We start from the raw sequence: 26204 nt of genomic DNA on the forward strand, positions 1-26204 counted from the left end.
CACACATGAACACAACCCCCCTCACTCCAGGGAACTGCAGGAGGGGACCCAAAAGGGGGCAGGGTGAGGTCCCAGAGGTGGGGCTGGCCCGTCACTCACCTCCCTGGTGTCGTTGTCCTGGATCAGAGCATACAGAGGCACCACCCTGTTGATCTCCAGCAGGACCGGCGTGGGGCTGAGCTGCTCCTTGCCAGGCCGCCGGCACAGGTGGCAGGTGGAGGGACAGCGCCCTTTCTCCTCGCAGTGGATCTCCACACCTGAGATCAGGTGGTCGTCTGACAGCATCTGGGCTGTCAGCAGGCCTGACAGGTACGTGATGAAGGGCATGGATTTCAGCTCCTTCTTGTTCCCGAGCTCAGTTGTTTCTGGGTTAAGGGAAAGGAAGAAACCAAACAGGGTTAAACAAAGCTCAGCTCAGGGCTCTTCCCAAAGCCAAACTGTCCTCCAGTCATGATAAATGGAGCTGCTGAAGGTGTAGGCCAGGTGGGAGCAGGAAAAAAAAAGAAAGGTCAAGGAGAGAAGGAGAAAAACAGGACTTGCAGGTCACTCCTTGGAAGTGTGAGCTTTTCCAGACAAGCACATCTAAACTGACAGAACTGATTGGTCTTCTCTTTTCTAACTCATGTTCTTCCTTTTTCTAACTTGCATATCCACTTTCTGTGCTCCAAAATGAGACAAAATCACCTCAGTGTATCTTTCCTGCCAAAGAGAAACATCTCCAAAGGGACCAGGCCAAGGAGCTGAATGCCCTTTATCTCCACTCTAACACCAGCTCCCTCCAGTCCTTGTGGTCCTCAGGTCACTCTTGTGGGTGACATTATCCAGGGCAGTGAAATGGATCCAAAGAGGCTGCAAAAAGACTACATGGAAGGATGGATCCCCTTGGCAGTGGGGAAAAGGATATATGAGAACAAACTCAGTGCTTGGAGAACAGACGGAGGCATTACCAAAACCAAACTGCCAACACTGCTCTCAGGAAACATTCAGGCCTTTGAAACCCACTGGGAAACCTCCTGGTGGGTTTAAGCACAAGGGAATAAACCTGGAGAACCTTTACTTTGTTCTGTGCTCCTCCAAACACTTGCTAAGGCCAAGGGAAGCATCACACTTGAGAAAAGGAGACACAACACCAATGCCTGCCCTGTACACTTCCATTTAAATTCTTTGTCTGTAGCTGGGTTGACCCAAGAAGGCCCAACTTTTATAGCCTGGTGACACACCTACAGAAGAAAAAGCTTTCTTCATCTTATGGCTGTTGCCTCTAGCAACAAATTCCCAGTGCTGAGAGGAGTGGAAGAGGAGCAAGGGTTGTCTCAGCACGCTCGGCTTGCAGTGACATGCAGCTGATCTGGCAAGGCACAAGCCACTTGGAAATACAAGTAAACAGCATTCATTCATGACTCCCTGAGCCCTCGGGCTAGGGACAGCCCTTCCCTGCCGTCTGCCTGTCAGGGAACACTTCTGTGCACAGGATCAAAGCTGTCACGGGGAGAACGAGCAAATTCCAACCAACCCGTGTTTCAGTGGAATAGAAGGGGAGCAGTTGCTAAGATAAATTAAAAGAAGGTTGTAGGGAGATGTTTTCAACATCTAGGGAGACACTGGTGTACACAGACATGGGAAACAGGAGTTGGAGCTGCTTCTTGGAGAGATTATTTTCCAGAAGATCAGCTCCAGGCAACTTCAAGTCTCATAAGGGAAAAACCATGAAGCCTTGAAAAACAGGGTGGCAGAGAAAGAAGGAATTTATAGGAGGATACCATGAGCCTCGTCTCATTTGTCACCAAGAGTAGCATCTTCTAACATCACCACTGAAGTATGTGTGGAAGAGAAAGGAGATAATTACACTTCTGGGCTGCAAAGCTGCTTCACCAGAGCTGAAGCAGCTTTAGAGACCCTTCATGGAGAAGGGAGTTTTGGAGCCATGCTTTAAGGGAGGACATGAACACAGGGCTGAAAAGACAGTGGAATCAGTTATCTCATGACTGGCAATGGGATATCAAACCTTCCTTCTGAGTTATTTGCCTTATAGCTAAGAATTATATATCACTATAAATCCAACCAGTGGGAACAAAACCATTTCAGGAGCAGCAGTGCCCAGGTGGAGCTGCACTGGGGAAGGCCCAGAGCTCTGAAAATGAGGTAAGGTAGAAAACTGTGAGCAGAGAAGCTGCCCTTCCCCAGCAGCCATGGGCTCAGTGACAGATTAACCAAAAGCTGGGTGATTCATGGCAGACCTGTGAGCAGAGCAGGCTTCATGGCTGAGGTGGAATTGGCTGTGTGCAGTTCATCCTCTTTAGAACAGATCCCAGCTGCACTGGGGAAAAGGATTCCTTTGCAGGCTGACAAAGATCCATGGTGTTCCCTTGTATGAGGGCTCTGGGTACAACTCCAAAGGAGGAAAATGAAACAGGACCAGGGTTAGCAGAGGGAAACTGGCTGCATTGTCAGATTGCCAGCTCTCATCCAGACAAACACTTAGATGGCATCAGCACTGGATGGCAGCTCCTGCTACCTTTTGTGAGATGGGTTTGGGACGCTTACACACAGCCCTAACAAAACAATCCCCCCATTTCTGCTGCTGGGACCTATCTGGGAGCACCAGCAGCACTCCCTGCTTGTGAGCCAGCTCCTCCAGAGCCAGAGAGAGGCACTGAGGAGGAGATGCTCCTCATCTGCTTGCTCAGGTGCCTCATCCCTAGAAAGCTGGAGGTTTCCTTGCTGGACACAGAACTTCCCTCTCATCCCACCCACATCCCCCGCCCACCACTCAGGGCATCTCACAGAGGAGATCTTCAGATCTGAGAGGTATTTTCCCTCCAAAACGCACACCTGCAGCTGCCATTGCAACTACAGCCTGGGAAGATGGGACTGGGGACCCTCAATTTCCCCCTGCCCTACATCTGACATGAGTTTTGGTTCTCTCTCCAGCTCCCTGCATGCAAGGAGAGGGCTCAGCAGTGAACTGGAGAAGCCCCACAAGTTCTTGTAGGCTCAGCCTGGCTTTTACTGCCTATATAGAACAGGATAATCCCCCAGGACACTCCTGCAAAACCTCTGCCACAGTCCTGGGGAAAGGCTTTGCAGGTGATCCCTGACAGGACACTCCCAAGGTCCTTTCTGGGAAGAGGAGGAGAGCTGCAGCAGTGAGGATACAGGGATCCCTCATCACTCCCTGAATATGAACATGCTGCCACTAACACTGATGGCAACCCAGCTGAACCCTGGAAACATCTGTTTGGGAGCAGAGAGCCTCAGCTGCAGTTGGACACATCATGGCAACTTGTGAGAGTTTTAGTTTGTTTGTCTGAAATATGGATTTAAAAAACAAACAAACAAAAAAAAAAACAAACAAAAAAACAAAAACAAAAAAAACCAAAAACAAAACCCCAAAAACCAACCAACAAAATAAGGAAAAAACTACCACCACCAAACAAATAAGATAACAGCTTTGTGTCAGGCATCAGGCCTTGTGTAAGGAAGGGAGAATGAGCAGAACAGGGTGTGCAGAGGTACTGTCTGCCTGCTGGGGTGCCTGGCTCCATTTCTGGGCTCCAGCAGAGTTTTATAATCCTGTAACAGGAGGTGTGTGCCTGCACAGAGGGGTCCCTGCTCAGGATGCAGCAGTTGCTGATGTGGGAAAATGCTTCCAGCATTACCAGCAGCACCTCCTGGTGCCTGGACACGAGGGAGCAGGGTAACACCACCACTACAGCAGAAACAACAGCAGAATGCCTAACTTGTACTGGAGTGCTGTCCTGTCCTGAGAGCTCCCAGGGGAAGATGGGCTTCCTAGTCAGACTCAGCATTTCATACAACACCTCTTCCAAAGGATCCCCAAGTCATCCCAAAACTGGGAACCATTCCACTTGCCACAAGAATGCAGCTACATCAGGGCTAGGATGTGATATCTCCTGAAGAGCAGAAATGCTTGGAACAAGGACAGGAGAAGGCTCTCCAGCTGGAGCTGTAGGGGGAACAGTGGGAACAGACCCAGGGAGGGATTCCTGCAGGCTCAGCAGGTTAACCCCACCAACACCAACAGGCTGCTCAGCTGGGCTTGATTTAAGACCTGGGATATGCATTTTATGCAAGAAAGAGGGAATTCTGGTCCACCTTCCCCATACAGCACCCTTCACTGGACAAATCTAGTGCCACCACAGGTGGGACAGTGGGGACTTGTGGCCAGGACACTCCCACTGACACAGGCTGCCTGTTTATCTCCTGGTGGAATAATACCCTTTTTGCTGGCAAATCCATCCAAAGGGAGTTAGAAAGGAAATCAATAGATGTGTTTGCCTGGGAATTTCTCCTGCACTGAAATGCTGTCAGTGCAGTGGCCACCAGGTCTGTGAAGAGATTGGGCAGATTTAATGCTGGCCATTGTTAGTGATGGCAAACACTGCTGGAGCTGTGAGGAAGGTGTGGGCACAGTGTCCAGGGGAGTGAGTCTGGCACACACATCCACGTGTGCAGGAAGGATGGGACAGGACAAGAGGGAATGGCAGGCAGAGAGTGAGGTTAGATGGGACATCAGGAATCGATTCTTTCCCATGAGGGTGGGCAGGCCCTGGCACAGGGTGCCCAGAGCAGCTGTGGCTGCCCCTGGATCCCTGGCAGTGCCCAAGGCCAGGCTGGGCAGGGCTGGGAGCAGCCTGGGACAGTGGGAGGTGTCCCTGCCATGGCAGGGGTGGCGCTGGATGGGATTTAAGATCCCTCCAAACCCAAACCACTCTAGGATGAGGGGGAAACACCACCCCAGCCAAACCACCAAACAAGCACCAACACCCCAGTCCCGGAGCTCAGCGTGGGCTGGGCAGGGGATCGCTCCCGAGGGAATCCCCGGCGGGAATGCCACTGCCATGTGCTCCGCCGGGGGACTGCGGCATGCGGGCTCCGATGGAGACTGTGCGATGGGCACTGCGGGGCTGTCCGTCCGTCCGTCCGTCCGTCCGTCCCTCCCCGCGGCGGGGTCCCGGCAGTGCCCGAGCCGGTCCGTGGGGCCCTGCTGCCCTCTCGTGGCACCGCGGCGGGACGGCGCTGGGAGCCCGGCACCGGGAACACCGTCCCGGCTTCGGGAACACCGTCCCGGCTTCGGGAACACCGACCTGGTTTTGGGAATACCGTCCTAGCATGCTGAACATCATCCCGGCATGCGGCAAACCATCGCTGTTCTGGGAACACCCTCCCAGTATAGGCGCACTATGCCAGGATGTGGCACACCATTCCAGGATGTGGCACAGCATCTCAGTTTTGGGAACACCATCCCTGCTTTGGGAACACCATCCTGGCATGGGCACATCACGCCGGCTTGCCAAACATCATCCTGGCATGTGACACACCATCGCAGGATGCAGCACATCATCCCAGGATATGGCACACCATCCTGCCATACACACCATCCCACCATGCACAGCATCCTGGCTTTGGGCACACCATCCTGCCATACACACCATCCTGCCATACACATCCTGCTGCCCTCACCCCACGGCCCCTCCGTGCCACCCGTGGGGTCTCATCCTTCCATCTTCAGCCCAGCCTCAGTGTGGCACACAGAATGTGTCACATCCCCTGGGTGTCAGGGCTTGATAAACTCCCGAGAGTGAGGCTCCATGACTCCTTTTCATCTCCTGCTTATAGAATGTGAAGGGGCTGGAGTGGACTTTAAAGATCACCCTGTTCTAACCCTGTGCCATGGGATGGGATGTCTCCCACTAGACCAGGTTGCTCCAAGCCCCATCCAACTTCGTTTTGAGCACATCCAGGAATGGAGTAGCCACAATGTCCCACTGGGAAACCTGTGCCAGTGCCTCACCACCCTCACAATAAAACTTCTCAATATCTAATGTAAATTTCCCTGTTTCAATTTGTACTCGTAACTCCTTCTCCTGTCACCACAGTCCCAGGTGAAGAGCACCTTTATGTCCACACTGCCTCTGCCCCTCTTCACACCCCCTCTCCCTGATGATGCTGTGCTCCCAGCTGATTAACCAAACTCAATTAAACACAATCCTGACATCCAACACCAAGATGTGAACAGTGACCTCCATCACTGTGCTTGTGACTGGTGGCACTTGTCCTTGGGCCCTGGCCTGCCCCAGCCTCACTGCCCCAGGGATGATCCCAAAGGCATCCCCTTGTGCAGGCTGCCCTAGAACAGAGGCTGAACAGAGCTAAAGAATAAAGCAGGGATTTATTAAAAGGATCTCCTCCATGGATCCACCTTGGGCAGCACAAGAGCCCAGCCAGGGCTGCACCCAAGATGAACCAAAATGGTCCCAAAATGCACGGCCGGGCACGGGGTCTCTCCCTGTGATCAGTTCTGCTCCATTTGCACCTTGCAGTTCATTGTCCCATTCCAGCTTTAGCCCAGGCAGTCCCACCCTGCTTGTTTTTCTCTCTCCAGCCCACGGTGTTTGTGCTCTTGGGCTGAGATTTGGATCATTTGTCCTTGGTGCCCAGCTGGAGCAGGAATTGTTTTGTCTCCCTGCTCTGTGCACAGAGCTCAGCATCCCCTGATATGAACCCAGACCCACACACTAAAGCAGCACAGAATGTGAAAAATACAAAAGCTGAAACCTGAGGCATCACCAGCAAAGAGAATCTGGGGGCAGATCATCTCTGCTGCCTGCAGGCTGGACAGGCAGGATCTCACCTCAGCTTCAGATGAGACATTTACACACTTGCAAGCCCGAGGTATTAAGAAAAAAAGAGCTCTTAGAAACCTCTGATAACCATCTGTAAAAGGGGATTTCAAAAGCGTCCCCTGTAACACAGCTTAGGCAAAGGAACTTTGGCAGGGTGACCGGGGTCCCAGGCTGGACAACCTTCCCATCCTTCCTTCTCATGTAGGGTCCCCATACTGGCACATGATGGATAACATCATCAGCAGGTCATTGTCGCCTCTAATTAAATCCAGAGAGTCCTTTGTTTTCTCCCCAGGATGCATTGTAAGATTATTTCCTATTTCTAGCATTGTTTTTTCCTCACCCTGCTCATTTTCAGGTGTGGGTGGCCTCACAAGATCTGCCAGACCACCCTGGTTTCAATGTTTACATCCATTTTTCTTCCCCATAGATCAGGGACTGAAAAAGCATTTCCCTGGTGAGGCCAGGAACTGGGAGTGAACCCTGTGTCCCCTTCTTGGGCACAGCAACACCCCCAGGGAGCCACTGGGGCTTGAAATCGGGGAGTCAGTTTAAAAAAATACAGAAATCTCATTTTCTTCTGCAACCCTGGCCAGGCTTTGCATCTGCTCCTGCTGCCTCTGAGTGCACCCTCTGCCCACACTGCTGATCCCTGCAGCTCCAGGGACCTAGATCCCTTCCAAACGAACTCTTCTTTTCTAAACAAAGTGGAAAAAAACCCACCAAGAGCAGCAGAAGGTGGCCAGCCTTGCTGCATTATGCAAGTGCTTCCTTCAGCACAGGTCAGGGCGGCCGGAGCACGTGAGCAGTGGAAAAACACTGCAGGCTGAGAGGGCAATGGAGGGATTTTGGGAAATGGTTAAACTGAGGGCTTGCCTCTTCCTCAGGCACTGAATTCCTGCCAGGCTGAGCCTCCAGAGCCCCAGCTGCACCTCAGCCCTGGGCTGAGCACGGGATGCTGCCTGGGCACTGGGGTGTGAAGGACACGGTTCCTGTGGCTCCCCCTGATCCCAAAGGAAGCCCCAAGCCCTGGCACTCCTCAGTTTGCTCTGCAGCCCCACAGGGCCACAGCACAGGGGTCTCTGCCATCCCTAAAGCAGGTTCATGATATTCAAGCAAAGATGGGGCTGGAATGGGGTCGGTGCTCCTGATGGTGACACTGGCTGCAGGAAACAGGGGGCAGAGCCCAGCCATAGGCCAGTGGCCACATCCCTGCCTCTGGCTGCCACTGCTCACAGCTTCAGCTGTACCCAAAAATGTCCTTTTTGTCCTGGAGCCTGCAGGGTGCTCCAAGGCATGGTGTGGAAGGGAAATACATGTTTTCAGTAGGTGATGTAAAAGCTATCAAACACTCAGGAACCTGCTGGGGAAAGGGAAGGGGAGAGATAAAGGGAAAAGGGGAAGGGAATGGGAAAGGAAAAGGGAAATGAGAAGGGAATGCAAGGCAAGGGAAAAGGGAAGGGAAGGGAAGGGAAGGGAAGGGAAGGGAAGGGAAGGGAAGGGAAGGGAAGGGAAGGGAAGGGAAGGGAAGGGAAGGGAAGGGAAGGGAAGGGAAGGGAAGGGAAGGGAAGGGAAGGGAAGGGAAGGGAAGGGAAGGGGCTGATCCTGCAGCAGCGCTGCCTGATCAGGGAAAGAGCAATGAATAACCTGCGCGTGCCGAAATGGTATATAACAAAAAAAGCCCAACCAACCAAACAAAAGAACCCAAATCCGAACAGACGTTTCTGCTTCCCCTTTGTTACTTTTAACCTTTCCCTTCACCACGAGCCGCAGCACAGACCCGGCAGACCCGAGCTCCATCCCGCGGCCCCTCCCCTCCGCCCCAGCCCCCCCGTGCCGGTGCCGGTGTCGCGGTGTCCCCCCGGTGTGTCCCCCCCCCAATCCCACCCTCAGCCCCGGACTCCATTTCCCGGCAGGCCCCGCGGGCGCGCTCACGTGACGCGCGGCGCGCGGCGCACGCCGGGAGCGGCGCGGCCCGGAGCGGCGGCAGGTGAGGAGCGCGCGCGGGGCCGCGGCGGCGGCGGCGCCCCCTGCAGGGCGGGGCGGGCACGGCGGGACCCCCGGGCGGGCGGCCTGAGGGGACGGGAGGGGATGGAAGGGAATGGGAAAGAATGGAACGGAGGGGATGGAATGGAATGGAAGGGGGCCACCGGGCCGCGCCCCGCCGCGCTGAGGCATAGGAGAGAGGGGCCGCCTCGCCCCGTCCCCCCCCGGCAGCAGCGGCAGAGGGGCTCGTACCAGCCCTCGCCCGCCCCGCCGCCATTGAACCCAGCCCAGCCGCGGGCACACGGAGCTGGGCGTGCGCTCTGTGCGGGCACACAGCAGCACCGGGCACTCACTCCATGGCCGCCCCATCCCCGCAGTGCCCAGGGCCGGGCTGGTGGAACGTGTTCCCCCTGCCCCTGACAAGGTTGCGATCAGGCCAGCGTTAAGGTCCTTCCATCCCAAACCCTGGATTATTCAGTGAACCCCCCCCCGCCCCGGCGCGGTCCCCCTGCCCACGGCCAGGGTTCGATCAGGCCATCGTGAAGGTCCTTCCAACCAAACCCTTGGATTATTCACTGAAACCCGCCCAAACCGAGGGGTTGTCCTGCTGGTTTTGTTGTTGTGATAACTCCTGTCAGCGGCGCTTATTTTGCAGCATTACCCCATTATTTTCCCTCGTTCATGGTACGAGCTCTGAATTACAAGTGAAGCCGGTGTTGTCACCGCAAACGCTCACTAAAAACTACCAGGTGACAAGAGAAACCGCGGCAGGAAATTTCTTCCGAACGTAAGGAAACCAAACTGGCATAATTCACGGTTTTATGGCTTGATCCTCAGCTGAGGCTTTCTGTAATACCCTGCTCTGCGTCAGAGGAACTGCCCCGGGAGGGACCGACATGCAAGAACAACTCTCTGTTAAGGAAACTTCCATGGAGGCACAGCCGAGTGTAAGAGGGAGATAAAAGGAAAAAAAAAATAATGTCCCATTACTGAGGGCATGCTGACATTCCGATAAAGGGGGTTACATATGAAAAGAATGTCATACAAATCAGCTCTCTAAAAGCCCAACCTGACTTAAAATCCCATCTGCCGTTGTTCTTTAATGAAAATACTTGTTTTAAAGGGAGCTTTTAATGTAACTCTCAGTACTTGGTGCCTGTGCTGCTCCCTCGTCCTTCCCTAAGCCAGTCTTTTGACGTGTTTCCAAGGAAAGTAAGAATAATGAACCTGGTATCCTGTGTTTCATTTTTTAAAACCATTTTAAATCACAGATTTTTCCTCCCTCAGAGGAATGTTTCTGTTCTCCATGGCAGTGCCCAGGTTTCTGCTTCCCCAGGGCCAGGGCTGTGCTACTCAACCTGCCACTGGTGAGCTGATCCCAGCATGGTGCCAGGAGATTCTGCCATGCCACTGAATCCCTTCCTGAAATACAGGCTTTAATGATTCTGAACTGCAGCTGACAAATTAAAATTAGGGGGCTTTTTTTTTTTTTTTTTCTCTTCTCTATGAGCATAAAGAACTTTTCTTCCTTGCAGCTGTTTTTCTGCACAGGAGCACACAGCAAACTGAAATACACAGAATCCTTCCCAAAGAGAAAGGCAGCAGACCCAGCAGGGAAGTGAGAATGCTGTGTGCATGCAGCCATTTCTCAGAGAGAGCTGTGTTCACATCCCTCTTCCACTGTCTCTTCATTTCAAAGACTTCACTACTTCCTTCTCCTCCTCGTCTTCCCTAGGAGAAAGGTTTTCTTCCCTATTTTTTAGTGGCTAAGCAGTACAATAACAAAGGATTTGAAACCCAGTCTAGTGAATAATAACTTAATGATGTGAGCCCTGTTCTGTTCCTTTTGAATGGATGGCTGCTTTGGCAGGAGAGCTGCTGGGATCTGCTCCCTGCTGGGAGGGATGTGAGGGTGGAGAAACCTGGATTGAAGCTGAACAGCAACCAGAGTGGTGTAAAACTGAACCAGGGGACAAGAATGAGGTCAACGTTGTGAGATTGTGAAACGAGGAGAAATTAAATGCAGTTAAGCTGAGTTCAGGAGCTAATAGCGAACACTGGGAGTCTGTTTGGAGTTCAGATGTTTGGAGTTCAGATGTTTGGAGCTGTCTGTTAGCTCCATTATCGCTAATACCTGCCTGAGCCGTGTTTAATTGGCATGAAGCATGGTGCAGCATGGCAGAGGTTACTGAGATGCACTGGCATCAAACCTCCTCTGTGTGTTTTCAGCGTGCACAGTCACCCCCAGAACGAGCAGAAGCTGACAGAGCATTGCTGCTACTTTCACTTCCTCTATGAAAGCAAATGTATGAAACCTTGAAAATGTGTTTTGGCTCTCTAGCAAAGCAGAGTGAAGCAGGCACATTCATTTTGTTGGTATCTGATGTCACATCTGAATGCAGGTCTCCAGAGGTGATCTATTAATGTCCTAAAGCATCGCACCATCTGGTTCCTTCTTTGATGTGCAACATTTTGAATGCCTGGTTTAATCTCCCTGGGTTTCAGTAAATTATGTAAACTCAGAGGCTTGGCAGCAGGAGATGGGCGCCATGAGGAGATGATTCAGTCATCAATATCTACTGGGCTTCCATATTGGTGCCATTACACTGCTTTCAGTTCTACTTTACAAATTTTGCAAGTGAATAATTCATCGCACTGGGAGCTGCAAGTTAGTTTTGAAATTTGCCCACCCTGAGATTAGCTATGACTAATCTATCCTTCCCAACATGGAAAAGCTAACTGGGTTCCTTTTTCTGCAGGGTTAGGCGATAAGTCAGAAATAAATTGCATTTATACGTAACTGCTGGTGGTGACATAAATCACATTTCCCTTTTTTCTTCCTGGACAGAATCAGAGCACCTTGGAATAGATGTGAGCACGAGGCACCGTGCTGGATAAAGCTGCCTCGGAGCACCATGGCTGCCGCCCCTTATCTCAACTCGGACGCGCTGCGAGAGGTCCTGGAGTGCCCCATCTGCATGGAGTCCTTCACCGAGGAGCACCTGAGGCCCAAACTGCTGCACTGTGGCCACACCATCTGCAAGCAGTGCCTGGAGAAGCTCCTGGCAAACAGCATCAACGGGATCCGCTGCCCCTTCTGCAGCAAGATCACGCGGATCACCAGCTTGGCTCAGCTCACCGACAACCTCACCGTGCTGAAGATCATCGACACGGCCGGCCTGGGGGAAGTGGTGGGACTCCTCATGTGCAAGGTCTGCGGGAGGAGGCTGCCAAGACACTTTTGCAAGAGCTGTAGCTTGGTTTTGTGTGAGCCGTGCAAGGAGGCTTCGCACATGCCCCCAGGACACAGAGTCATGGCTATCAAAGAGGCAGCTGAGGAGCGTAGGAGGGAATTTGGAACGAGGCTTGCCAGGCTTCGGGAGCTCATGGGTGATCTGCAGAAAAGGAAAGCTGCTCTGGAGGATGTTTCAAGGGACCTGCAATCCAGATACAAAGGGGTTCTGCAGGAGTACAGCAAAGAGGAGCGCAAGATCCAGGAAGAACTGGCCAGGTCACGCAAGTTCTTCACCACCTCTTTGACTGAAGTGGAGAAGATAAATAACCAGGTGATGGAAGAGCAGGCTTACCTGCTGAACTTAGCAGAAGTGCAGATAATGTCTCGCTGTGACTATTTCCTTGCCAAAATAAAGCAGGGGGATATAGCTCTCCTGGAGGAGACGGGGGATGAGGAAGAGCCAGAACTGACAAACAGTCTCCCGAGGGAGCTGACTCTCCAGGAGGTGGAACTCCTTAAGGTGAGCCACGTGGGACCACTGCAGATTGGGCAGGTGGTGAAGAAACCCCGCACCGTTAACGTGGAGGAATCCCTCATGGAAAATGCAGCATCCTCCTTTATACCATTTAGGGAGCCTGAGCTGGTGCAGGAGGAGCCCAGCTGCACGCCCCATTCCTCGCCAGCCAAGCCGAGGATGCCTGAAGCAGCCACCAGCATCCAGCAGTGTTCCTTCATCAAGAAGATGGGCTCCAAGGGCAGCCTGCCAGGGATGTTCAACCTCCCCGTGAGCCTGCACGTCACCAGCCAAGGCGAGGTGCTCGTGGCCGACCGGGGCAACTTCCGAATCCAGGTTTTTACCCGCAAGGGCTTCCTGAAGGAGATCCGCCGGAGCCCCAGCGGCATCGACAGCTTCGTGCTGAGTTTCCTTGGAGCAGATTTACCCAACTTGACCCCTCTCTCTGTCACCATGAACTGCCACGGGCTGATCGGTGTGACAGACAGCTACGACAACTCCGTCAAGGTGTACACCATGGATGGCCACTGCGTGGCGTGTCACCGCAGCCAGCTGAGCAAGCCCTGGGGCATCGCCGCGCTGCCCTCGGGCCAGTTCGTGGTCACTGACGTGGAAGGGGGCAAGCTCTGGTGCTTCACCGTGGACCGTGGCGTGGGGGTGGTGAAGTACAGCTGCCTGTGCAGCGCCGTGCGCCCCAAGTTTGTCACCTGCGACGCTGAAGGGACCATTTACTTCACTCAGGGGCTGGGGCTCAACCTGGAGAACCGGCAGTACGAGCACCACTTGGAAGGAGGCTTCTCCATCGGCTCCATCGGCCCAGACGGGCAGCTGGGACGCCAGATCAGCCATTTCTTCTCTGAGAATGAGGATTTCAGGTGCATTGCTGGGATGTGTGTTGATTCCAGGGGAGACCTGATCGTTGCTGACAGCAGTCGTAAGGAAATCCTGCATTTTCCTAAAGGAGGAGGCTACAACATCCTCATCCGGGAGGGACTCACCTGCCCGGTGGGTATTGCTGTTACTCCCAAAGGGCAGCTGCTGGTGCTGGACTGTTGGGATCACTGCATTAAGATCTACAGTTACCACCTGAGAAGATACTCCACCCCTTAAAGGCTTGGTTGCAAGCAAAGCCTGTCTTGGCAGTGGAGATTCTCGCAGCCTCCTTGCAATCCGACGGGAACCAGTGTCAAGCCTTCAGGAAGATTGTGCCATAGCTGAAGGGGATTTGGCATAGAGGTCATCATGTTCTGTGTTTAGAAACAAAATAGCTTTTGTGGCGGTGGTGGTGGTCTGCTTTTTCTTCTTCTTTTTTATATAAAATCCCTACAAATAAGGACAAGCGCGATGGAAAGGATCCATCCTTTGCAGTCTTGGTTCTTGTGACTAGTCACTCCATAAACCTCTTCACCTCCTTATGCCACACATCTCCTACACTTCCAGCTTCAACCATTGTGTCTTTCTTTGTGCCATAAACACTGACTGACTGCTCTAAATCACCTTCCCTTAGAGAACTAGCAGAGGCAATCCTGTGGCACTTGCAAGGAACTGGGTAGCAGTTGTCTGGGCAACTCCTAGAGAGAGCAATTTGTGCTTGCAGCACTGCATAAAACGAAATGGCCACTTCAGCTGCACGGAGATGAAGCTTTGCTTCCACCCTGACGAGGCAGGGTTGTCTCTCCCATTTTTCTGGTGTTCAGGAGATTGCCCCGTCGTGCCATTTGTGAATTGTGTCTGTTCTGTGTGAAGTGAGTACTGTGCAATCGTGGGAGACCGAGCTGAGCCAGAAAATTGCCCTCTTTTTTCCTGAGTTGTAAGAAGACAGGGGTTTTATTGCTAATCAGAGTTCTGCTAGATAGAAGGGGGTAAAAAGGGAGGGGGCTGGAGAAAAAAAAAGAAAAAAGAGGGGAAATCTAGGGTTGCTACTTACTGTTGTTTTATTATTAAATGTGTCCTGGAAACTCTCTTTGGAAGGTCTATCTGGTATCTAAAACTTCCTGGGGAAGGGGGGAAGAGGTGGGGGAATAAGACTGGGAGATAGTAGGAAATGAGATTAAATACAGCGTATTGTATGTTCACCTGCACTTCAGTGCTCTGCATTCCAGACCACTGCATTTAGCAATAGTTTTCCACTCATCTGCACCTCCTCTGTGCAAGTTACTCACTTTTGAGATAAGGATGGGCAGGGGGGACTATTTCACTTCTGGTTTTTTAAGGTTTAGAAGCACATCCATTGGTGCACTGCCTTTTTTCCCCTTGCACAGCAAAACACTACATTCCTCAGATTATTTTTTTTTTTCTTTTTAGTAATTCTTTTTTTCCACGACATCAGCAGGCACCAGCATTTCTGCTCATCAAGGCTTTGGGCCAAATGAAGCACAAAACTGCAGCTGTGTGAACCAAGGCCCCCACAGAGCTGCTCTCCTGGCTGATAAATGTGTACCTCAGTGTGGTGCTGCTCGCCCAGAATAGTTTATTGAAGGAAAGATGCATTTAAATAGGGCACAGTGGTAGCATGTTAATCTGCCACAGATAATAGTTACACTGCAGTGCATTTATTTGTTGCCATCAACAGCGTAGTTGCAAATTTGGGGCCACGACAGACAATATAAAAGCTGATTTTATAGTGGCTGCCATGCTCCAGCAAATTGTTTGCTACTTGTCCTACAACATGTTTGCAACAGGTGATTTTTATTCTTTTTTAAGCCCATATACTTTTCCCTGCTGAAACAGCAAAGGGAAACAGGTTGGTGAGCTGCTGCTGCTCTAGCTGGATGTTTGGCAGTTAAAGGGATTGCAGAAAGAATGCTGGAAGCAGATTTTGGTGGGATTTGGGTGGTTTTTTCCCTCTCTTTGTTGTGCTCAGCCAGTGCTGAAGGGGTGAGCGCACAAACACAGCTGTGTGATGGAGCTTCCATCAGGGCAGCTTCCAATTTCCCCTGCTATAATGTACTGGGAAAAGCTTGTGGAGAAGGGAGCTAAGACAGGAGGTGGTTGGTGGTGCTGAGGCAGCCCAGGGGACCCTGCTCCCCTTCCCTCCTGAGCTGCTCCCTGTGCTTGCCAAGGCTACCAACTTTTACATTGCTATTCACATTCTCTGCTTCTCTTTTTTGGTGGGAGGGGGCAGTTGCCCAAGGCATGTGACAGCAATTTGAGGAGCCTTTCTCATCTTGAATATGTGTTTTGGGGAAGTGATGATGATTACTGGGCTGTGCTGCAGTTCATGACATTGTAACTGAAGGCATTTTTCCAGTTTTATGGCAGTGGCAGCTCCTCTCCTTCTGCTTTCTTTTAAACATTTCTCCTGTTTCCAAGAACTTCTCCACACAGGAGACTACTGTGGACCTGAATAATTAAAGCAATATTATCTATGATAATATGTACCTCTGTAATTTTCTGTTCTCGTGGATTTTTTTTTTTTTGCAATAATCAGCACAACTACTAGCAATAACATTTCCTGGAGTGCTTGAAAAAAAAATTTAAAAATTAAAAGGAAAAAATTAAAAGCTGGTGCAGTAAACTGAGCAGTTGGTTACTCCAGCCTGTTCCTGGTTACAGAGTTCAAACAAAGTGTCTGTCATCTGTTTCTCACTCGGAGGATTAAGAAAAATAACAAAATAACACCACCCTGAGAGGCACTGGTGGGCCAGGACACTGCAGTCAGCGCCTGGGGCTCTGATTTGCCTGCAGCTCTTCCAGTCTGAGATTTCAAGGAGAAAAGGGAAGAAGAAAATCTGCTGTCCTTCACCCGGGGTCTGCACATCCCCTGAAAAAACTCGACTGAGATGATTTTACAGAGCTCTGCTTGCTGTGGTGCTCCCACACAGTGTCATGATCATCTGCCAAACGAGGTGAAATGGAGTAATTAAGGATTATGTTGAAATAGTTTGGCTCCTGCTCTGTAGCTGGAGGAAGAGCTTGTCTGGTCATACGTATGTGTTTGGTTTTTAAAGATTGTGTAATAAAGGAAAAATTGATCCAATTAAAAGTGCATTGCAAACGGCTCATTTTCTTATTAAAACACTTCATCTTCTCCCCTTGGTGGCAGATTGGATTTTACAGCCAGCAGGGATTAGATTGGGAGCACAGTGGCTACGAGACCCTTTTATGTGTCAGGTTGCCAAGGAGAAATCTGATCCTGGCAGGCTCGTGGAACTTTCCCTGACACTTCCCTACCCACCTTTCTAAACAAATGCTGTGGTTTTGTACCTTAACTCACACTGCCTCAAGGGCAGTATCTCCTTTGTCACCTGATGGTTCAGAAGTCTGGTTTCAGTTCACTGGCTCTGGGAGCTCAATTGTATTTGGGAGCCTGGTCTGCAGGAACCTTTAGTTTTCCTTTCCTAGATGCAATCAGGTGCATTAAGAAAGCTGAAAAGCCACTTTTTAGCTGTTGAAGGACATAATGGGTTTCCCTTATATGTGCTTGGTCAGAAGTAGAATACAGAATTTCCTTGGTTTTCAGATCTGTCCCTATGTACAACCATTCTATTACTTTTTTAACACTCTTAATTGCTTGGTTTATGTCATCATTTTAAACCCTCAGATTTCAACATTTTGTTCAGAGGAGGTAAAAACAATTTAGCTGGTTGTAATGCAATTTAGTTTAGACTAAAACATGTGCTGTGAGTAATCTGCTACCTGTGTCCCTGGCTCATCCATGGTCTGCCAGTGGGGACCTGTGTGACACAGCCAGGTGAGTGGACACATCAGGAGCCATGGGCTCACCTAGAAAACCTCAGACTTTACACTGTGAGGGTATAAAACACCTGGGTTTCCTCTGTTTGTAATCCCTGGTGTGCCAATGGGGACTTGTGGTGACACAGCCAGGTGAGTGGACACATCAGGAGCCATGGGCTTACCTAGAAAACCTCAGACTTTACACTGTGAGGGTATAAAACACCTTGATGTCCTGTGTTTGTAATCCTCTTCCTTGGAGGCACCAGCTCAGGCTGTTCTTGTGATGTTGCACCAATACTGAATTATTTTTAGATCAAAACTGCCATGAGAGCTGAGCTGGTGAGGAAACCTGCTGTGACTGAGTTTGGTGGGTTTGTAGCTGTGAAAGTGCCTCGACCCCAGCTTGGCTGGTGCCAGAGGGGCTCCTGGATGGTCAGCAGGGACATTTGATCAGCAGGCACACCCACAGCATGTGCAGGTTTTCCCTTCCCCTCCCTCTGCAGCCACCTGGCTGGTCTGGATAAAGGATTCCATCATTTGGGCTCAGCTCAGCTCTTTAAACAGGTATGAATTTCTGGTTTACCAAACATTATTCAACCCTTGTATGGTGCTGTTAGATCTACCCTGCAGCTTTATCACAAGTTTTGATTTCTTAGGGCAGAACAGCTGAGCCATGGACATTGTTCTGGGCAAAACCAGGAGCCAGGGAATGAAGGGATGAGGAGCAGAGCCTGTTCCTCATCAAAGAGGGTAGAGCTACAAAAGTGAAAATAAAGCCAGATGCTTTGAGTTGTTCCTATTGTATAGCTTAAGTGATTTTTCTGGGTCATTACTCAATGTGAGGATTTAAAGTTATTTCATTTTGCACAACTAATTACTCAACTTGCCTGGCAATTGTGGATTACAATGAGAAGTGCAGAAGGTCATTTAGCAGACTTACTCACAGCACATGTTTTAGTCTAAACTAAATTTCATGACAACCAGCTAGAGTGTTTTTACCTCCTCTGAACAAAATGTTGAAATCTGAGGGTTTGAAATGATGACATAAACCAAGCAATTAAGAGTGTTAAAAAGGTAATAGAGTGGTTGTACATAGGGACAGATCTGAAAACCAGGGAAATTCTGTGTGTTCTACTTCTGACCAAGCACATATAAGGGAAACCCATTATGTCCTTTACCAGCTAAAAAGTGGCTTTTCAGCTTTCTTAATGCACCTGATTGCATCTAGGAAAGGAAAACTAAAGGTTCCTGTGGACTAGTTCAATCTTAATTGTGTTAATGGCAGTATCAGACCTGAAGGGAGACCAATGGAGCCTTGAAAGGACAGGAGGGAGCCCCAGGCCTCACTCAGAGGAATATAGACTGCTGTTTTAGCAGAGCTCCAGGCTCTGGCCTTAATTTTGTGAAGGATATTTGTGAAGATCTCCTATCAAAGCTGCTGAGTTCACAAGAAAGCATGAAAGCTGTCACCTCTTACAGGTAAATGCGGTTCATGGAGTGTTGTTCAAGAGAAGAGAAGCAAGCACTGGTGAGGGCAGGGGGCAGAAAGGCTCAGGGAATGTGACAGGACCTGCCAAACACAGCCCCTCCATGACTATTCCCATAAATGTTCAATTACTGAGAGGGAACATGAACATCTCCCCCAATTGCAGCAGCCACAGGCTGAGCTTGCTGAGCATTCAATGTAGCCAGGGAACCTCAGCCAAGAAAACTCTATCTAGAGATCATAGGAAATTCAAGAAAAACAAACATTTCCCTCACTGCAGACCTAAAGTAACCTCCCAGCTGGGCAGTGAAACCCTCTGGATCTCCCCACCCAGGCACACACATCCTGAGCCCATCAGCATCCCTTCCTGCTTCCCAGCTGGGCTTCTCCAGTGGGAATAAGCAAACTGCAACAGCTCTTGCAGAAACCTCACCAGGGCTGTCAGATTTTGCTCTCAGAGCAGATCTTCCTCTTCCCTAAGCAAGCTCTTCTTCTCCTCACCAGCCAGAATGAGAAACCACAGAGCCACCAGCTGTCTGATGAACTTTTATCAGAGAATGAAGTGGTTCCTAGCAGGGGAATTTGCTGGATGGAGGGATCACTCTCTTCCTTGATGTGCAGTTTCTGAGTCTCTGAGGTTGGGGTGACTCCCAGCCTCCACCTCCAGGTTTATTATCATGGTGAGGAGTGACCCAGTTTGGGTCAGCTGTCCTGGCTGTGTCATCTCCCAACACCTCATCCACCCCAACCTAGTGACTGCAGGGACAGAACAGAGAAAAAGAAGAAGTGTGGATGCCATGGAGGCACTGCTGTGCAGCAGCCAGCACTCCATGTGGAGAAACCACACTGGTTTCTCCAGAAATCCACAGCACCGCTGTGACCAAGCTGGTTCCCTCCATCCCATCAGGCCCAACGCATTCTTAGACACAGCTGGAGCTGGCTGGGGACATCATGTTTGTCCCAGCTGCCAAATGAAGGTCCTCACACAACTGCTACCAACTTAATGAGGCACCATCAGTGTTAAATGCTGGCTCCACCAGGGAAGAAAACCAATGCAGGCTCCCATGGCACAGATCAATGGCTGGGTCCATCTCAAGGTCCCTGCTTGGGGGCCACTCAATGTGCTAAAGCATTGCTTGGCTGCACTGAACCAGAGCAAGCAGCCCAAAAAAATGGGCTTTTAATCCCTCTGCATGAAGTAAAATTGGAGTTTGCTTTGGTGTGCTCACGGGCTGAGGTTGTTCCCGTGAGGGAGCCTGGGGGATGCTCCCACTCCTGCCCTGAAGGAGCACAGTGCTGGCTGTGCCACAGCTGTGCCACCGTGCCTGTCTGCCTCTCCATGGCAGGATTCACTCCTGCAAACCCTTGGCAACAAGGGCAGGCTGCTCTGGCACCTCATTTCCCCCATATCCTCCTGCAGGAGGAAGGGAACTCTTGTCACTGCCCCAGCAGAGCAGGCTGCCCGCTCTGTGCTGTCCCAGAGGTGTGTCCCTGTGCCTGCCCCTGGCAGGAGGGACAGCTCTGCACATACTGACCCTCCTCACAGGCTCTGGGCAGCTCCAGGCCAGCTCAGAGCCTGCCCTGGCACCAGCAGTGAGAGCTTCTCTTCAAAACCATGTTTTCAATTAGGGCCCTACGCACAGATTGTGCCTTTATTGTTGGAGGCCTCCTCCTGAGGCCTGGAGATTGATTTATGAAGTTGATTAAAATATTAAAATAATTCTGTGTAGTGCTGCAAACACCCTGTAATGTGCATTTTTCTCAGAGCTGGTGCCGTTCCAATTAGCTGGAGTCTCTCCTCTCTCCCTCCTCTTGTGACCTGTTTTGTCCACTAACAAATTCCAGTTATTCTGGCCCTACTTTTATATTTATCAGAGCTGATGCATATGTGTGCTCACTGAGCAGCTCAGAACGGGCTGCTGAGCAGCGGGGAGCCCGGCAGGCCAGAGCTGTTCTGAGTGGAGAAGGCATCCAGAACTGTCTAGCTGGAGCTATTTATTCCTATCTGCCTTATGTCGCTGGCAAAATGAGGGTAAATCAGTAGAGAAGCTGGGAATAAAATCCATCTACCATGAACAGCAAGCTCTTTCTCTTGGCTAACTGGGATTTCCCTGGGACAGAGCCCTGGGTTTCGCCCATGACACTTTCTCTGTCCACAGGCTGATCTCTCCAAGAGTCCTGAACATCCTTAATGTCCTTCCAAAAGCATTTTCTGGCCATCAAAGAGCTGAATACAACACTGGGTTACCTCTTCATTGCCCAGAGCCCCAAAGTTCAACCTCACCAACCCCACCAGCTACCAAAACCACAGATGGAGCCATGAAAAAAACACAAGCTCAGCACCTGGTGCCCAAATGTTTCACAATCAGGAATGAATAGCTTATGTCCAGGCACTGCATGCAACCCCTCAGGGGATCCCTGGAGCACCATGAGTGCTTTGGTGCTTCACAGGCACTGGGAAAGGATGCTCTGGGTGCCCCACAAATGCCAGGGCAGTCAGGCACAGCTCCAGGAGTGGGGGCAGGACCCAGGTGGGGAGCGAGGGATCCACCTCAGCCAGCTGCATACCATGGACTAAAATGGGAATTATTCTGTCACTGAGGCCCTGTGCCACCCCAGGGCTTTGTGGCTGAGCCCTGAGCCACTGCTGCCCCTGACATGAGGGAGGTGGGACTGAAGGAATGGGAGATATTTCACCACCAAGTCAAGCACTGTTCATGTCGCCTCTGTCCCCAGCATTGTGGAACAGCAGCAGTGCTTGTGCCAGGCCTGGACTGCAGCAGCTGCCCCTCATTCCCACCTCTCATTCTCCTGAGAAACGCTTGTCTGGGTTTGGTTTTGTCCCAGATGATGGCACTGGGACCATGGGGTCTGCACCACCAACACATTTGCCCCTGGATTGCAGGGAATGCTCCCAAGTGATTAATAACACCATGAGTACATAAACAACCCACCTCCACGTGCCTTCTCCTGCTAAACAGGGGCATTGCTATGGAAAACTTCATTTATCACTATTTAAAACCCAAACAAACGAGCACAGGCTGTTATAAATACACTTACAAGACCAGCTACACTGGGGAAACAGAGAAGAAAATGAGCCAAGAGCAAGGGAGGTGGTGTGTGGGAGAACACCTCTCCCCTCTCTGCTGGGCTCCAGGAAGTGAGGCTGCTCCTGGCAGTGCCACCAGATCAGGATGCAAGTGCCCTGATGACCTCTGTCACCATCAGCCCTAAGATGGGCTCTGTGATACACCACAGATAGTTTTTGAATAGAAAAATATCAGATCCAGGGCATACCCCCAAGTCCCTGGAGGAGAGAGATGAATTGGCAAATGGGAGGCTACAGCGATAAGGGAGTTTTTATAAACATAACCTAATTGTATTACTTCAAAGTCCTGAAGTTTATTGCCCTGTTTAATGATGTGTCTCATTATTTATGGCGTAGCACAATGAGTCTGCTATTGATTTAATGCACTTCCTTAAAGACTGTCATTGTCACAAGCAATAAAACAAAGCCATTCTGAGACAGCTCATTTATGTCACATCTCCATCAGCTGACCCTGGCATGGGAGGGCCACTATGGGGGGAAGGGGGTCACCTTGGGCAAGGATGGAGCCAGAGGGTGGAAGCTGGAGGGCAGGAGCAGGCAGGGTGGCTCAGGGATGACATGTGCCAGCTGACACTGAGCACTCCGTTTGGGACAAACCTCCTGCCTGAGCTAGCCAGCACAGTGATGGTGTATGCATGGAAAAGGGGATGATGGGTGAAAACCAGCACATGACACCTGATGTTTGTGCCCCTGCCCATTGCCATCCCCCTCCTCACCTTTCTGGTACTGGAGCCAGAGCTGCTGCTGGACCTTCTTGCTGGGGAAGTGGATGGTGCAGCTGAACTCGGAGCCGTAGAGCGCCTCGGCGATGTAGTGGGAGCCAAACTGCTGGATGAAGGAGAGCAGCTCCTCCCGGCTGCTGTCCTTGTTCAGGATCTTCAGGATGTTTGCAAAGCCTGGGGGAGGGAGGCAGGGGGTGGGCAGGTCAGCCAGGCAGGGCTGGCATCAATAACCCAGGGGAGAGGAGCCCCAGAGGTTCCTACTCAGGTCATACAAGGTCCCACTGTGGGAATCCACAAAATTAGAGGGTTTTGGGAAAGCTGCAAGATGCAGGCCTCAGAGGCAGCAGAACTGTGAGCAGAGCTATGCAGCAGCCATGAGATAGGTCAGCAGAAAAAATATTTAAACTATAGAAAAGCAAGGGCAAATAAAACAAAGGTCTGTGGATTAACGCTTGTCTAGAATAACTCTCTAAGCTACAGAAAGTTTATCTAGCAAGATATTAGGAAGTTTGAAGCTTAATAATGGAGCTCTGTGCATTGTGTTTTAAGGCTTACAAGTAGGTATTGTATTTGAAATAAGCAAGCATTGTTTTAACCAAAGCTATGTGTGCTTATAGTGGTTGGATAGAACTACTGTCAATGTGCTTTTGCTTTGTGTGATTGGTCAAGAAGCTTATAAAGTGAGTTATAACATTAAGTTCTGTGTCTGCTGCCTGGGATGTGAGCTCCTGGCATCTTCCCATTGTCATAATCATATAATGAGACTGATGCTGGAAAATAAAACAGTTCAAGGCAGTTCCACAGCAGCCCTGTCCCGTCCGTGGTCTGTTAATGCCCCCCCTTGCTGGCAATACCCCACATGGGTGCAGTCCCTCCTCTTTTGCCTCCACGTGATCCTTTGGAACCCACAAGCTGTTAATACCCCAGGCTGTGGCTCTGACTTCCCTTATGATTCCTTTCCCTAAGAGATTTTTCAGATAATTTTGCAGGGATGTGCATGTGAACATGTGTACACACACACAAACACACACAAAACCCCCATCCTTCCAGCTCCTCTGCTCCTCAGCCTGCTGGCACATCATTAACACTCTCCCCAGAGGATGTGCTTGGCCTTCCTTTGGCTGTATCCACCACCAGAGATGTTCCACCCCTGGTGCAAACACCCAGCACAACTGGGAACTATTTTTAGGGAATTTGGAGACAGCCCAGAGGGACACACAGGGCTGGGCTGGTGGCAGCTCCGTGGATGTGCAAAGGTCAGGGTATCCCTTGAGCAACATCCATAGGGACAGCAGGGACCTCTGTCATGGGACAAAGACACGATGGACCCCTGCTGCCCTGTGGAGGTGAAATATCCTGGAGACACTGGTGACTCCACAGCACTTCAGCATCACTTAGAGCAGGCTGAAAGCACCGTTTTGGTTCAGCGCTGGAATGGAAAACATACTGCAAGAAAATACGTCATAGCTGTCACCAAAATGAGATTATCTGGCTGGTTGGTCGGTTGGTTTATTGAAAGAGAAGGTTGTTCTAATAAAAAAGCCAGAAGAATTCATTTTGAGCTGAACCCACATATTTTTTTTTCAGCTCTGAGCAGGTTATTTCATTTTGGGGCTGTGCAGCCTGTTAGCACTAAATCTTTTTTTTTCCTTTCTCTCACCATTTAAAAACTCGTTGATTTTTAAATAAAAAATGCTATTTTGAAACGAAAAGGCAAAACATTTCAGGTCGCAACAAAATGTTTCAGCATTCCTGAAACAAAATGTGTAGCTGTAAAAACGTGGCAGTGAAATGTTTTGACATTTGCAGGATCCTCCCACCCACCCCTTCTTCATCTGTGACTCCCTGCTTTATATGACCTGCTTTTCCAAGTGCTTCAGTTCCTTTTGAAACCACCCTTTTTTAAGGGACTGGCTGTTTTTTGTACATATAGATATATACAGACACCCCAAAACAAATCCTTCCTGCTCACTGCTTACTCGCTTGACCTCACCTCTTGCTGCACAAACTCACTGCCTCAGTTTCCCCCCTGTAAAAAAGGAGGTGCAACCTCCCAGCGCTGGGAACAGAGCACGGAAGTAGGAAATGCCAATGGGATTCTTGGGGCAGAAAACCACCACCCAGCCATGCAGACACACATCTCCCTGCCCCTGGGATGCCTCACCTGCAGAGAGTGTGATGGAGCTCAGCTTCACCCTGTAGAGGTTGCTCCTGACCCGCCAGTGCTGCACCATGGGGTACCCCATGGCCTCGTCGTACTTGATGTCCCCTGCAAAGGCAAAGCAGGAGGGTGACACTGCTGAGCACGCCCTGGGGAGTGCTGAATGCCCCCTCCCACCTCGCTGTGTGCTGCAGGGGTGAGAAATGGGGTGGTGGAAGGGCTGGAGAGCTCACTGGTGATGCCCTGGGGTACCTGGAGCAGCATTGGGATGGCTGTGACTGCTCACAGGGATGGGGATGCTGCTGGGATGGACTCACACATCCCCCAGATTATTTCTGCCCCTGGCACAAAGCGGGGGATGATGCCCCTCAGGAGCCACACTGGGGTCCAGGCTGGGAGAAGGGGTTGCCCTCCTGTGCTCCTGTTGTCCCTCCTGTGCTCTGCACCCCGTTTGCAGCTCGTACCTGTGAGGAGCTGCAGATCAGGGAGGGGCTCCGACAGGACCCCACGGCACTGCTCCTCCACGGGCAGGGGGATCACCAGGAGCCCATCAGCCAGCTGCGGGAAGTCCTTGATGAAGTTATTCTCCCTGCAGAGAGAAAAAGACAACTGCAAAGCAACGATGCAGGGCACGGCCTGGCAGCAAGGCCGAGCAGCCCTGGTGGCACCTGGACAGCGGTTCAGGAGGACAGGGGACATCCCCTGGAGCAGGAGATGGGGTGTGCAGCCTCTCTATCAGCCAGCCTGGCTGTGCAGCCCTCTGAGATGATGCTTAATGAGCTCCCCAGGGACTGTAGCTCCATTAGTGCTCCAGAAATACAGAACTGCTCTCAGCCTGGGGACCCGGCCACTGGGTTTGGCCCAGATTCTCAAAGTGGGCCCCTGGAGAGGGGGCAAGGAAAGAGGAATGGCTGCTACACCCCAAAACTGCCCCTTTGCACACCTGCAGCATCTTCATGTGGACAGTGACCAAGCTCTGCTGGGGCTCCCCAGGCACCATCATCACCTCTACATTTTTCACCCCCCACCAGTGACTCACTCTCCAAAAGGCAGGAAAAATCTATTTTACATACAGACACAAAAACCCCCGCTCTGGTGTACAGCTCACAGCACAATTTCACCACACATGCAGGATCTTTTCTAACCTTGGCAGGTAAAACATTGTATAATAGGCCCCTAATGAATTGTTTCTAGAACAAGGGTAGCAGGGAAATGATTTGAAATGGTGAACAGACAGGTCTCTGGGAGACTGGCCTCCCCTGGAAAGGGAAATGCCTCGCGCCTGCGCTGAGGAAACAGGAGGGGGGATTTTAAATATTGATCTTAGAGCCAAAATATAGGCGAGGAGGCTTTGCATCCTCCAGGTGTGGAGACAAAAGGGCAGCAGAGCAGAAGAAAGGGAGGTTCCTGCAAAATCAGGTCAGCCCCAGGAGCTTGGGGGAGGTTCAGACTGGCACAGCCTGGCCCAGCTGCATTTTTTGTAATATATTTTCCTTTAAACAGCTGCTGATTTCACTCACCTACCCTGGTTTTACCCTCTGTAGCCTGTCCCTGAGGGGATGATCCATCATCCTGTGGTCACCTCACAACCGGGGACACCCTGGCCACCTCCATGGGTCCCAGCACAGCGAGATGCTGATTTCAGGGCACACTTCCATTGCTCTGGG

At 51.0% G+C, this 26204-nt stretch overlaps 2 protein-coding genes across 4 annotated transcripts in view; one reads left to right on the forward strand and one right to left on the reverse strand.

Annotated features, from left to right (window-relative positions):
* The window catches only part of ASTN2 (astrotactin 2), a 361347-nt gene that overhangs the window by 104087 nt on the left and 231056 nt on the right, over positions 1-26204 (reverse strand). The window contains exons 14-17 of the mRNA XM_063174845.1: positions 25002-25126; positions 24541-24645; positions 22371-22550; positions 100-365 (exon numbers count right to left, since the gene is read on the reverse strand). Coding sequence (XP_063030915.1) covers positions 100-365; positions 22371-22550; positions 24541-24645; positions 25002-25126 — 676 coding nt within the window. The remainder of the gene's footprint in view (positions 1-99; positions 366-22370; positions 22551-24540; positions 24646-25001; positions 25127-26204) is intronic.
* Positions 8612-16367, forward strand: TRIM32 (tripartite motif containing 32). 3 transcript variants are annotated; one of them, XM_063174847.1, is made up of 2 exons: positions 8612-8637; positions 11482-16367. In XM_063174847.1, the coding sequence occupies exon 2, from the start codon at positions 11549-11551 to the stop codon at positions 13490-13492; it is 1944 nt and encodes a 647-aa protein (XP_063030917.1). In that variant the 5' UTR covers positions 8612-8637; positions 11482-11548; the 3' UTR covers positions 13493-16367. The 3 variants fall into 3 exon arrangements, with proteins under 3 accessions (XP_063030917.1, XP_063030919.1, XP_063030916.1); XM_063174849.1 differs by lacking the exon at positions 8612-8637 and adding an exon at positions 9182-9580; XM_063174846.1 differs by lacking the exon at positions 8612-8637 and adding an exon at positions 10182-10375.

The sequence above is a fragment of the Melospiza melodia genome, chromosome 22, assembly GCF_035770615.1.
Source record: "Melospiza melodia melodia isolate bMelMel2 chromosome 22, bMelMel2.pri, whole genome shotgun sequence".
Taxonomy (NCBI): domain Eukaryota; kingdom Metazoa; phylum Chordata; class Aves; order Passeriformes; family Passerellidae; genus Melospiza; species Melospiza melodia.